We start from the raw sequence: 15,299 nt of genomic DNA, 5'->3' as shown, positions 1-15,299 counted from the left end.
AGCCGTAAAATCGAATAAACCCTCTCTGTGTTGTGTCATCAACAATCAGTACAGTAGATGTAAAGTGGAACGTCCAAATGTCAGAAGTTCATGCAAAGTTGAAAGCTTTTGGAGCCGCGGTGACCTCAATTCACACTCAGAGAAAACCCCAAACACTCACATCACAAACATTAGCTATGTTTCCATACAAAGATGTGAATTAGACTAGCTATGTTTCCATACAGGTCACATAAGATGTGAATTAGACTTTTACATTTAGTCATTTAGCAGATGCTTTTATCCAGAGAAACTTGCAATTGAGGAGGCATTCAGTGATTCAACAAGAGGCAACACACACAGCAAGTGCAAACTATACAAAGGAACTGTTAGTACTCAGAGAATTAAGCGCTCGATTAAGGATGGTTTTTTAATAGGTGAAAAATTGTGTTTACAGGTGGTTTGTCAAGCCCACTCACCTGTTAGAGGCACACAATGAATGCATAATGATTATTTTTGTTATAGGGAGTGATTGTAAAAAAGTGTGTGGTGCAGATGTGTGAATTTGGTGCAAGTTTTAGTTAAAAGTATGAAATAGGTGAAAAAGTGTGTTTACAGGTGGTTTGTCAAGCCCACTCACCTGTTAGAGGCACACTTCATGAATGCATAATGATTATTTTTATTATATGGAGTGATTGTAAAAAAGTGTGTGATGAAAATGTGCGAATTTGGTGCAAGTTTTAGTTAAAAGTGTGAAATAGGTGAAAAAGTGTGTTTACATGTGGTTTGTCAAGCCCACTCACCTGTTAAGAGGCACACCATGAATGCATAAGGATTTTTTTTGTAATATGGAGTGATTGTAAGACAGTGTGTGATGCAAATGTGCAAATTTGGTGCAAGTTTTAGTTAAAAGTGTGAAATAGGTGAAAAGGTGTGTTTACAGGTGGTTTGTCAAACCCACTCACCTGTTAGAGTCACACTTCATGAATGCATAAGGATTTTTTTGTTATATGAAGTGATTGTAAAAAAGTGTGTGATGCAAATGTGCGAATTTGGTGCAAGTTTTAGTTAAAAGTGTGAAATAGGTGAAAAGGTGTGTTTACAGGTGGTTTGTCAAGCCCACTCACCTGTTAGAGGCACACTTCATGAATGCATAAGGATTTTTTTTGTTATATGGAGTGATTGTAAAAAAGTGTGTGATGCAAATGTGCGAATTTGGTGCAAGTTTTAGTTAAAAGTGTGAAATAGGTGAAAAAGTGTGTTAACAGGTGGTTTGTCAAGCCCACTCACCTGTTAGAGGCACACTTCATGAATGCATAATGATTTTTTTTGTTATATGGAGTGATTGTAAAAAAGTGTGTGATGCAAATGTGCAAATTTGGTGCAAGTTTTAGTTAAAAGTGTGAAAAAGTGTGTTTACAGGTGGTTTGTCAAGCCCACTCACCTGTTAGAGGCACACTTCATGAATGCATAATGATTATTTTTATTATATGGAGTGATTGTAAAAAAGTGTGTGATGCAAATGTGCAAATTTGGTGCAAATTTTAGTTAAGTGTGAAATAGGTGAAAAAGTGTGTTTACAGGTGGTTTGTCAAGCCCACTCGCCTGTCTGATGCTCACTTCATAAATGCACAATGTTTTTTAAGAGATATGGAGTGATTGTAAGAAAGTGTTTGGTGCAAATGTGCAAAAACTGGCGCAAGTATTAGGTGAAAATTTGTGTTTTCTACAGGTGGTTTGTCAAACCCACTAACATGTGTGAGGCACGATCAGAATTGCATCATTTCTTGGGGTTTTTCATGTGGTGAGGTGGGAAGGAGAAAAGATGGGGTCTTTATTTTGTTCACAAAGGTTCAGGTGATCATGGAAGAGATTATTAGTTGTCTATGTAGATTTATGCGCAAAACTGGAATAATGCATAAAACATTTGCGAATAAAGCAGTGATTACATGCATTGAGTCAAAGAGAAGAAAATTGCCACTTCCTAATAAACTGGTGGCAAATATCAGACAGAAAAATAGAGTTTACTGTGATAGGAGTAGCCACTGTGGGTCTTTTCCTTATACACTACCTGACAAAAGTCTTGTCGTGGATCTCAGTTGTAAGAGCAGCAAATAATAACTTGAATTCTTTTGGAAAAGTTGAAGATGAACAGAAGATGAATTGTCTGTTGAACTGCATCCCAATCATCAAATACTGCAGAATACCTACTGGAACCCGCATGGACCCAAGATTCTCACAAAAATCAGTCAAGTTTGGTGAAGGAAAAATCATGGTTTGGGGTTACATTCAGTATAGGAATTTGCGAGAGATCTGCAGAGTGGATGGCAACATCAACAGCCTGAGGTATCAAGACATTTGTGCTGCCCATTACATTACAAACCACAGGAGAGGGCAAACTCTTCAGCAGGATAGCACTCCTCATACTTAAGCCTCCATATCAAAGCTCCTGAAAGCAAAGAAGGTCAAGGTGCTCCAGGATTGGCCAACCCAGTCACCAGACATGAACATTATTGAGCATGTCTGGGGTAAGATGGAGGAGGCATTGAAGATGAATCCAAAGAATCTTGATGAACTCTGGGAGTCCTGCAAGAAGGCTTTCTTTGCCATTCCAGATGACTTTATTAATACGTGATTTGAGTCATTGCAGAGATGTATGGATGCAGTCCTCCAAGCTCATGATGGAGTCAGACACAATATTCATTCTTTATCCACTGCACCATGACTTTATATTCTATACTGGACATTATTTCTGTTCAGTCACAAGACTTTTGTCAAAGCAAAGTCAGACCTTACTGTCCTAATTAAAGAATTAAAAGGCATGATCATATTTTATTTTGGTCAAATAAGTGTAATCTAGAGGCCTTTGCCTTTCATTTAAGCCACTTCTGATACCAAATGATCAACTAGAAGTCAAGTTATTATTTGTTGTTCCTAAAACGTGGATGTGCATCTTGGCATTTGTTTATGCAATATTCCAAAATACACATTAAAACAGGTGGATGGAAACAGCTAGTGAAGATTTACAGACACTTTCCAAGGCTGAGAATCAGAGCCCACAGGAAAGGCATCAAAGTTCAGACAAGATATTTCTGGGAGAAAAAAAGGCTCAAAAATATCTCTGCTCTTCCTGTTTATCATCGGGGTCATCAAAACAGGACGCTCAGGGTTTGGCCCCCAGATGAATGTGTGGGCAAACAAAACTCCACAGTTCTCACAATGAGAGATCAAATCTCGCTTCTTTCACAAACCAATGTGCTAATTCAGTACTGTGACTTGATATCACAGTCATCTGTTATGAGGAGCGCTCATACTCAGGGGGTTAGATTTGAACAATACCACAAAACACTTATGCCACACCATATTCTACTAAAACACCTATGCATTCAAGCTCTTTATGTACAAGACAACAACTTTTGAGAGCAAGTTTTTTATTTAAATATGTGATAATGAGATTTTGGGAAAACTGTGAACTGAAAGCCACAGGTTTTTCACAAGCAAAAAGTCAACATTTCAAGTTAATCATACCAAGAGGTAATTAAATGTTAGCGAGAAAAGGACGTTTATAAAAATTAAGTGCTGTTGAACAGGTTTTTAAAACCTCCTAAACTCTGCAGACCCAGTACTGGGTCAGTGACATCATTTAATTCCGCTAAGGGTCCGTCTTGGCCCAATACCCCATAAGTGGTTCCGTTCTCTCATCAGTTGGAATAGAATAACTTTTGCATAGATTATAATAGACATTTTTCTTTTTATGATTACTGACATGTGCAGGAACCACCAAAATTAATTAAAGCAGCCTAGACCACACAGAACCTAAAAAGGTACACTTTCTAATTTAAGTTTACAAAAGAAATAAAGAAATAAACTTTTTTGGAGGTTTTTTTTATAATACAAACAACATATACAATTATTGTAATCCCTTTCAACAGTGTTTTATGAAAATTCAAAGGGTTTTCTTTAAAATGATACCAAACTTTTGCATTTACACCTCTCCATGTGGATTTGGGAAGCGTTTAAATTTGGGTAGGCAAAATCCAGGCGGAAAGCCCAAAATAGCACTTGACTTTAAACAGCGCTGATTTGCCACTGTGTTCACGTGCTCAATAGAAATGACTGTGATTGGTCGTGAAGGTCACCAGTACACCAAACTCACCACTGTTTATTGAGTGTAACCACAGATAGAGGGACACTGGAGCGTTTTAAAGTTCCATCGATCTGCTGGTTTGTCTATAAGCTGACATACAAGTGATCTGATGATGAATCGCGGCTTTAAAATGCTCCAGTGTCTCTGTATCTGTGGTTACACTCAGTAAACAGTGGTGAGTTCGGTGTACTGATGACCTTCAACTAGTCATTTCTGTTGAGCATGTGAACACAATGGCAAATCAGCGCTGTTTAAGAACGCGCTCAAATGTTAGGGGACGCTTTTAAAATTTCAGTACCGATTGGTATCGAATTCCAGTATCGTGACAACCCTAATGTGATGTTATTTTGTACAAAATCAGTGAAAAACAAAGTTTCTTTCCAAAGCAAATCTAGACATAGGCAAACTCTTATGCTTTAAAATAATAAATAATTAATTAATAAGTTCAATTTAATATTACATTTTATATAAAAAATTTAACTTGAATATAATAAAATAAAAATAAAACAACAAAATTAAATTAAATTACGAAGGAAAACCAAGTAACCAACAAGCAACCCATTATAATACCCTTGAATTACTGCAGTCATAAAACCAAACCAAAAAAAAAAACAAGAAAGGATAAAAAATACCAACCATTTAGATCAGGAGTGACCAATCTTTTTTGTATAAAGGGCCAAAAGAAAATATCACTGAGAGCCATGGGAAATACATCAACCTATATTACATTAAAGTTGGGTGGGTAATTTCCTAATTTATTTAATAAGATCTAAAAGTAAATAAAAACATTACTTTAAATCATATTAACTAACGCAGTATCACTTTTTAAATGGTAACTTGTTGCACTAATAACAATCACACTTACAACAAAGTGGATTTCAATGGTGAATACACTAGTCAAAAAGAATCTGCCTTTGCCTTGATTTGTCCTCTATCTGTCAGGTGACAGTGTGTACATTTAAACTAAATCTGATTAATTTACACCATTTAATAGAAAGATTTAATTTCAGTTTAACAATAAAACAAACAAACAAAAGGTTACATTAGATTTGAAATGACAACCTCTAAACCATGCCCAACATTCTTCCTCTCATCTCAGATGGAATGGCGAGCCAAATCAAAGGTTACTGTGGGCCAACTTTGGCCCGTGGGCCCTAGTTTGGGCATCCCTGATTTAGATGAACCTAGCAACCATTAAGGACCTCCCTAGCAATCATTTAGAACATCAAAACAAGCACTCACATTTTCAAAATAAAAAAGGGAGGAGCGAATCTAGCACAGACAAAATAAAACACCACACAGCATCCCAAAATACTCTAGAAACACTTATAAACCATATTTACTGACCTAGCAACCATCAAGAGCACCCTAACAACCACTAAATGTATGATAGATTAATGACACAATTATTTTTACAGGCATCCATTCATTCATTTTCCTTCGGCTTAGTCCCTTATTTACCACAGCGGAATGAACCATCAACTATTCTGGCATATTTTTGCACAGCGGATAACAAAATACTTGGTCCCACTTTATATTAAGTAACCTTAACTAATATGTACTGACACAGAAATTAATAATTCGTTCTAATGTACTTATCATGTAAATACATGTATTTACTGTGTACTTATGCTTGATTAAATACTTGTATGTAATTGCATTTGTAATTAAATTCTGTAATTACATTTGTAAATACACTGTTGACCATCCCTTACCCCTTAACCCGCCCTTAAACCTACCCATACCAACAAATCTGTCCATAACCCTACCCCTATCCCAGCTTAAGAGCACCACAAGTGTTCTCAAATGCATTATGAACACAGTAAGTACATTGTATTTATTTTTTTGATGCAAGTACATAGTAGTTAAGGACACTTAATTTAAAGTGGGACCAAATATTTTTTACACATTATTATGATTTACATCTTTTAGATTTTCTTGTACATTGAAAGTGTAACAGTGGCACCACATCCTTTCCCTAACAGTCTCACAGAGTTGTTTGCGTTTAAATTTCCCCCGCTTTAAAGCATCACACACACACACACACACACACAGAGAGAGAGAGAGAGAGAGGCCCTTCTCATGAGTTCCTGCAATCTTATTACCCCCTCAGCCATCTGCCCTCCAAAAAAAGACACCATTCACACACACTCACACACACCCTACAGAGAGTGTGAGTGAGAAAACACAATAAAAGCACAATAACATGGGAAAATAGACAGCTTAAAAAAACATTTAGATTTTTATGGACAAATCATATCAAATATTGATGTTTATATCCTGTGAGAAGAAACTAAAGTTGTTTTTTTCTGTGCTAAGTGTGTGTGTGCGTGTGTGTGAGACAATAGGAGGTGAGGGCCAGCTGTTGGGCTGAATGGCATGAATAGACATTGACAGAAGCAGCGTCCCACTGCAGCAGGGCACCAACGGACTATTGTGGGGTTGTGGAGGGGGGGCTTTCATCTGAGTTTGAAACTGAATGACTATGGGCGCGTGCACGTTCACACATGCGCGCACACACACACTTGTATGCTGAGAGCTTTGTAGGGTTACCAAGAAGAGGTTTGGGCCTAAAGATGGAATCTCACCACAGTCGATCACAGCTTACAAACAAACACACAGGTATACACATTTTACAACCTCACTTGGGTTACATTTAAGGGTGTGTTTACATGACAATGGAAGGTATTGATTTGTGCTTTTGAAAGGTTTTACAAAAATGACTGGAAAAAATGCTTTATTGAGCATGCCAGACCAGTAGATGGCGATACAGTCACTTTGCATTGAAACTACTCTCGAATGTAAACAAATTACTCGGTCGTTAGAAAAGTACGCTCTATACAGTATGAATGGAACTCGGACATATTACATCCGCCATTTTCTCATCATCACATGACCTACACGCGTCAGTTGTGTCGATTCACTCCCATTTATGAATTCTCTCGCAGTGCATCATGGGATAGCATACCATTCATCTAATGCGAACTTTAGAATCTCGCCAGAAGTAATAGGCCACCCAGGTACTTCTCAAATACTGTTTTTCGAATTCTATAAATGCGGACATACTACTCAACTCGCATACTGATTTTAGCGTACTATATAGTATGGAAGTACGTGATTTCGGACGCAGCTTTATATTCTGAGAAAAGCTTATAAAGCTTTGAATCTTCGAGCACCAAAACGCCACTTAGGTTACGTTTACAGAACAACGATGTAGCCAAAAATTACAATGTTTCCAAAATAATACACGTTTACACATTTGAAAATGACCAAAAAAAAAAAAAAAAAAAATCAGAGTATTATTAGGGCTGGGAGATTTGCCTAAAATCTAAATCTCAATTAATTGAATATTTTAACTTGATTACGATTAATGAACGATTATTTTATTTATTTTATTTTGTTCCCCTCATAGCTTACTGACAGATTCTGTACAACAAATATGATCACATATTACAAGTGAGAGATCTCTGAATGAAGGGTGCAGTAATTTTATTATAAAATAATTGAAGGAAACACACACTATCTACTAATTATTAGTATTTATTGAACATCAATGCTGAACAACTGAAATTAAAACACACATTGCCTAAAATGAGGTCCTCTGCACCGCCCACTGTCGTCACCGCTACCAAAGCGACCAAACACATAGCTTGCGCTACACGCCATTGTGATGTGTAAGTAAATTTTGTTTAGGTGTGCGGGTATGCAAAGGTAAAAAGTATAATTTAGCCTTAACAGAGCAGGGTCACGTGACTCCACATATGGTAGGAAAATAATTGAAAAAAATTTACCTGAAAAAATTTGATCGATTTTAGGTTTTGAGCGTCAATTTCGATTACTTTGATTAATCGCCGAGCCCTCTGTATTATGTATGTCAAGAATATGTGATAATGTAATATGAATACACACTTTGCTGATGAAGCGTTAGCAAACATTGGAGCAACAACAACACTATCACGTACTTCGTCATTGTTGTGTGTTTGTGCTTAATCAACATTCCTCTAAACACCACAGAAAAATCTGCTATCGTTCTGGGACAAACAAGATGGCTTATTTCAATGATTACATCGCTTTGCGAGAAGAATCTTGTCCATTCCTACAACAAGTGGTGCGAGCAAACGCTCATTCAGTGCAGCTGGTCGTTTTGGAGGCGAGGTGGAATCGCCTGAATTTAGGCACAGTAGATGCTGATCTATTTTTGCACAGTGCAAAGAAAAAGCCCAAGTAAACATAACATAGCTGCAGTTTAGGCTGAAGTGGCACCCTTTATGTATCAGTAAAAGCTAAAATATCTTATTTTTACTTTCTGTATCTATTTGAAAATGAAGTAAATGTTGCCTAAAGACAAACTTTTGTTTTTATTAATAAATGTCCATTTAAAAATGTTTACGATTAACATATTATTTTACTATCAGAGATGCGCAGATTAGCTCACTGAATCTGCTGTTAATATCCACGGTGACCTATCATCATGCCTAAAACAAAGAATTATATTATTAAAGTGATGATCGGGTGCAGATACATATATCAGATAAAACTATATTGGCTGGATGATTAGTATGAAGCCGCGGATTCGGGTTTCATGTGAGCTGATCCACGCATCTCTAGTCCCCATGAACTGGAAGCTGCGATCGTTTTTTTCTTCATATTGTGACGCAGTTCCAAGAGAAATTGAATTTTAAATGAGAAAACAATGGGCAATGTGAGCGAACAACATCAATATGGTTAGTTTTGATTGCTTGGGGTCTTAAAGAGTCTCTTTAGCCGTTTTTGACTGTTCGTCATGGTACAGCTTGATTCACATTGTTTCAATTTTGCTCAGATATTTCTTATTTACCTGCTTATTTATCTGTGTTTTTACATTCTAATTTCAATGCTTAATTATTAAATTGATAATAATTAAATAAAAAATTCTTAAGCATAAAATATGATGCGATAATATCAATTGTCGCAATATATTTTGGTGCAATATATCGTACAACAAAGAAATAGATATTGTGACAGGCCTAAGTTTAGTTTCTAGCCATATCAGCCTAAAAATACCAACTTTTCATTTCTGTCGGCCTTAGTAAATAATTTAACTACAGAATCAAGCTTTAATTAGGAAAATAATTAAAGGATGCTAATGGTCTAATCAGATTCAATTAACTATGCTAAGCTAAAAGTGCCCCTGCACGACCTAGAGATTGGCTGAATAGATTAAAAATGGTAAAACTCACCTGTTTAACTTTAGATGTAAAATGAGCATATTTTCCAAAAAAAAAGTGTGGTGTTGCTTAAAATGATTTGTTGGAGATTCAGAAATATCTTCATACGTTTTTTATATTATCAGATTTGCACTTTATCACCCCTGAAGATTAAAAATCAGTGTTTCTCAACCACGTTCCTGGAGTACCACCAGCTCTGAACATTACCCACGTCTCCTTAACCAAACACATATGATGAGCTCACCAGCTCATTAGCAAAGACTGAAAGACCAGTGATGGTTGTGAAAGATAAAGGAGACATCCATAACATGCAGTGTTGGTGGGCCTCCAGGAACGTGGTTGAGAAACACCGCTTTAAATGCTTGTGTAATTGAACTCAACCTTTATTTCTAAAAGTATATCGATAACATACCTGCATGATGCTTCTCCGCTGGGCTTGTACTCGCATATTCCTCCATTCTGACAGTATTCTGAGCATCTTTGCCCTAAACACACACACACAAAATAAAAACATCTGTTAGTACATCTCAACAATCAACTACAACCAGATCACCCACCTGTACAGCTCCTAGCACACCTGTCAATGCAAACCCACACACACACACACACACTTGCTCTTCACTAAAGAAGCTCACCACCTATAGACATCAATAAAGAGCCGCCGGCCCTTTGTTTTGTGGCCCCGACAGAGAGCCACTGGCCTTTTGTCAGACTGTGAATAACTGACTTTGATGGAGGATTGGAAAGGGAGGGGGTTCTTCACTATTCATCCTGAAAAATCCAGTTATCCAACACTGAGCCTGGAAATAGCTCCACATTCCCAACAATTACCACTCCATGTGGCAATCAGCCTTTAACAAGGGTTTAAACTCGAAATACAGTCTTCCTGTTTCAGCATTAATACATCAGCTTACGTTAAAGCTGACAACGTGCAGGGATGTGCTTTTTTAGGGTGTTGTGACAGGAATTCAGTGTTTTAAAAGGGTTAGTTCACCCAAAAATTTAAACTGTCATCATTTACTAACCTTTTACTAGTTTAAAAGCTGTACGAGTTTCTTTCCTCTGTTAAAAACACAAGAAGATACTTCGAAGAAAGCTGGAAACCTGTAACCATTGACTTCTATAGTATTTATTTTCCTACTATTCAATGGTTTCAGCATTCTTCAAAATATCTTCTTTAGTGTTCAACAGATAAAAGAAACTCATAAATGTTTGGAAACACTTTGAGAGTGAGTAATTTTTTTTTTTGGTGAACTACCCCCTTTAAAACACTAGGAATTCAGTGTGAATGAATGAATGAATGAAGCTAAATGTGTCCGTTTATGGAAGGAAGTATATTTATTTTCCAGAAGTGTGCTTCGTCACACTTTAAGGATTAACAGTGCATCTAAGGAAGTCACTGTAGACTGCAGTTGTGCACTTGTTGAATGAAAGCAGCTGCCTGCAGGCCGTCTTTAATTGGTAACGACTGTCTAGAGAGAGACAAAGCTCTTAGTCACGACTCTCAGACCAGTCCTTTTTATAGATTAAACCACTAGTACCAATTCTCCTTTTGTCTCTCAGTTAAAAGTTAAACTTCAATGCACCAACTGAGCTGCATAATTGTATTTGTGCACTTTTTTGACCATGTAAACTTGAAATAAAATTACAATTTTAACATAGATTTATTTAGAACAAGTTATTAATAAAGATATTTTGTTAATTATACACATATATAGTTGTTTAAATGGATAGTTCACCCCCAAAAATGAAAGTTTACTAGTTTTAGTGGCTTTATGTTTCTTTTTATTCTGCTGAACACTAATGAAGACATTTTGAAGAAAGCTGAAACCATTGACTTCCATAGTATTTGTTTTTCCTCCAATGGAAGTGAATGGTTACAGGTTTCCATCATAATATATTGCTTTGTGTTTAACAGATGAAAACCTCATAAAAAGGTAAATAAATGATGGTCGAATATTCATTTTTTGGGTGAACTATCCCTTTAAATTAAACTCAAAGCTACATATTCCCAGATTTGCACTCTTCTATGACTGTGGTTACCATGTTTTTGGACAGCCACAAATGCATAATCACATATTTTAAAGCACCACGCAATACAATAAAAGTATAATTTAAAGTATACAATAATCTCATTTAAAGTGATAGTTCACTTTAATAAAATATTATTTATTAATTTACTCATCCTCAAGTGGTTGCAAACCAGTCTGAGATTCTTTCAGCTGAACACAAAAGAAGATACTTTGAAGAATGTTGGAAACCGTTAAACATAGCAGCATACAAACTACTAGGAAAATCAATGGCTACCAGTTTCCAGCATGCTTCAAAATATCTTCTTTTTTTATTCAACAAAAGCAAGAAACTCAACAGGTTTGAAACAAGTGCATGTGAGTAAATGATGACAGAGTCTTTATTTTGCGTGAACTATCCCTTTAAATGTGAATTCTTGTTTACTTTCATAATTTCTCTTTTATATAACGACATCTGTTTCGTTTCCTGCCCCTCCTGTCTAGTTTTGTCATTTCTCTTGTCTGTCTGTTTCTCGGTTCCTCCACGGGTGCGTGATCTGCTGGAGTGCTCGTGTGTGTACTTCTTTTTATATCCCAGTGGGGACTTAAATCTGAATGCAGCGAGCCTCATGAGAACTTGTGTAAATGTGGGGACCAAAATTGACTAAACGTGCTCATAAATAACACAGAATGAAGTATTTTTAAAATGAAATAATGCAGATTGTTTCCTGTGAGGGTTGGAGAATATATGGATTATATAGGAGAAACATCATCATGCCTATGAGAGTCCCCATTGGGATATAGGAACAGGTCTGTGTGTGTGCAGGGTTGGATTTTACCAATAAGTGAGGCAAGTGGCCACTTATGGTCCTAGGAAATCTGGGGGCCCCCAAATAAATTCCTATAAGTGTGTATAAATAATAACAGTTTTCTATCATATTTTGTGTGGTCTAACATACATTTTTAAAAGTAATTTAAGTAAAATGTGCATCAGATCAGATGAAAAATTAGTTTTAAAAACAAAATAGTTTATTACATTAATTAATTTTAAGAAAATACATAATTAAAACTGTAGAGTGCATTTATATAAAATGAAGATCGAGTGATGTAAATAAAAAAATATATATATAAAATAAAAAATAAATAAATAAAAAAAATCACAGCAAAATAAATAATAAAAGTACAAAGGCTGTATATGAATGAGGACTGTTGGACCCCATGGCTGGAATTGCCTAGGGCCCCCAAATCACTAAATTCACCCGTGTGTGTGTGTGTGTGAAGGAGGGAGGGGGTATTCTGGGGACACACGCGCGCATGGCGGGAGCGCGCGCGACAGCTGCCGCGCGGACAAAAGAAATCAGAGTCCAGCACGAGCCCATAAAACACTGTCTCGAGCCATTGTTTACCAGCGCACGAGAACAACAGGACAAGCCCTCCTCCTCCTCACCCTCCCTCCATTCACTCGCAGATCGCTTTCCTCCAGACTCCACGCACACAATGCAACTCAATCAACATCAGGGACAAGACCAAAAAACAACCACTAATGTTCTGAAATCATGTGCTTATAATTTCATAAAGTTATAAAGAACTTTCTCAACTTCAACGTGAAGACATTGAGTTGTTTTTAGATCACGTGAATCATTGCAATAACAGAAACTGTAAGAAAGTGAGGTTAGGGAACTTTAAATAGGTTTAAAGTGAGAGTTTGCTAAATAATAAACGTGAACAGAAATCCAACAGTCAAATAATAAATAATCAGAAATAATATAGTTAAGTGAGTGAGGAGCTGGTGCATTAATATCATCCCAAAAGTCTTTTGCTTTTGGTTTTTATAAAATAAATAAAAATAAATAAATAAAAACTGTATTAAAATTAATAGTTTTTCCACAGTTTATTTAGATTGATGCTTTGGCACAATACCATGCAAAAACAAACAAGTAAAACAAAAGTATATGCCATAAAATAGTTATGAGGCAAATAATATTTGGTTTATCCTAATATTAATCTATTCTGAGCAACAAGTGACGCTCAAAACGCAAGTTGTGCAAAAACATCACTCACTTTAGCCAGCAAAACCTCTTCAAACGACTCAATAATGCACAAAACAAAGTTTATAAGCATATGAATTAAAGCATCGTTGTTAGAGTTGTGTTAAACTGTTACCTTGTGCCACCGTCGCGAGCGATGCTGCAGTCAGTAGCGTTAGTTTCACCAAGAAACGGTTCATAACTCCGCCTCGGCGTTACAACTTCTTTAAAATCCTCCCAGAAGCTCTCATAGATCCCCAGAAGTCTTCTTTAAATCTCCAGAAAGTGCAGAAGAGTTAGTATAAATATCCTTGTTAGTTAATAAATAAATCCCAGCGTTTCTCAGGAGCGTCTTCTCTTGGCTGCTGCTCGTGGGAAACTCTCGCTTGATTCTGTGTGTGTGTGTGCGGCGCGCGTGAGGGTGCGCGTGCGCGTGCGCTGACGTCACTGTCGCGTGGGACTCTGAACGAGGAACGCGCGCGCCTCAATAACGTCTTCTCACGCTCGGGACGGAAACTAAATAGTAACCATCCGCGCAGGTACTGACGGGGAGATTTCCTGCAAATTAATGCCAATCTGAAAGAGAAAAAAGAAAAGAGCGAACACTCCCCTACACAATTTAGTTTCACCGCAAGGGGAAGGGGGGGAACTTTCTCACACTTTCTTCCAAGAGTAAATGTGGGATATGCAGGTTTATTCCTGTCCCATGTTGAGGATTGAGGAGGGACTAGGGCGGATCACTGCTTTCTGCTGGCGCCAGTTCTGGCCGGTTGAGAAGAGGGGCCCTTATTAACAAATCAGGAGCCAGTGCTGAAAGTGTGCGTCTTTTGTCCCCTCAGTACTAAAGGAGGGAGATGTTTTTGTTGTGCACACCACCAGCCTAAAGCTGACATGTTTTTAAAGTAGCTAACAAGCTAGCAAAATACAGTGTAAGATGGATTTGGTAGCTGTTTTGATATGAATGATATTCTAATGTTAGAATAATGTTACAGAAACATTAGGGGAACATTTAGTTTCATTAGGTATCTGAACAATTGGAAACTAGCAGTGAGTAATTTAACATTAAATGAAAACATTTCAGAAAGCAAACATGGGAGCTTATTTCCGCCATTGAATAATTGTTTTAAAAAAAAGCTACAAATGCAGTTATGTTTATTACAGTTCTGACACTTTCTTGCACATTTTACAATTTTGATTTTTTCCTCAGAATTGCGACAATAAACAGGTTGAAGACAAAATTATTAAATTTTTTTTTTAAATATCACTGTTAGAACTGCTGGGTTCTACACAATCAATTAGTGCTGGGACAACATGAAGGAATTAATTAACTTATTAGGTTTTACAAATTTAAGTGGATTGGACATAAAACAATTAAGTTGTCCCAAAAAAAACTAAAGAATTGTGTCATTTCAGCTAATTTTAGATAAGTAGTAAACAGCAAGCATCATCTTTTGGAGTGATGTTAAAAGAGATGTTAACATTTTCACAGTATTTAAAACAATTTCTTCTGGAGAATCATTTTTTCCCCCCAAAATGTACAAAATTGGTGAGGTCATAATTATTAGCCCCATCAATAAATATCTTTTCATGATTTATCTAATTAAATTAGTTAAGCCTTAAATTTATATTGCACTTTAAGTGTAATATTTTGCAAAATAACAATTAATATATATATATATATATATATATATATATATATATATATATATATATATATATATATATATATATATATATATATATATATAGTTGAAGTCAGAATTATAAGCCCCCGTTTATTTTGTTCCACAATTTCTGTTTTACGGAGAGCCGATTTTCAACTAATTTCTAATCATAATAGTTTTAATAACTCATTTCTAATCACTGATTTATTTTATCTTTACCATGATGACAGTAAATAATATTTGACTAGATATTTTTCAAGACACTTCTA

The 15,299-nt window shown here is 36.3% G+C and overlaps 1 protein-coding gene across 1 annotated transcript in view; it reads right to left on the bottom strand.

Moving 5' to 3' along the window:
• Window positions 1–13,746, bottom strand: part of notch1a (notch receptor 1a) — a 70,170-nt gene extending 56,424 nt beyond the window's left edge. The window contains exons 1-2 of the mRNA XM_056445823.1: window positions 13,503–13,746; window positions 9,743–9,815 (exon numbers count right to left, since the gene is read on the bottom strand). Coding sequence (XP_056301798.1) covers window positions 9,743–9,815; window positions 13,503–13,566 — 137 coding nt within the window. The 5' untranslated portion in view covers window positions 13,567–13,746. The remainder of the gene's footprint in view (window positions 1–9,742; window positions 9,816–13,502) is intronic.
• Window positions 13,747–15,299: the final 1,553 nt, after the last annotated feature.

Source organism: Danio aesculapii, chromosome 21 (genome assembly GCF_903798145.1).
Source record: "Danio aesculapii chromosome 21, fDanAes4.1, whole genome shotgun sequence".
Classification (NCBI taxonomy): Eukaryota; Metazoa; Chordata; class Actinopteri; order Cypriniformes; family Danionidae; genus Danio; species Danio aesculapii.
This window is presented reverse-complemented; position numbering and strand designations above follow the sequence as displayed.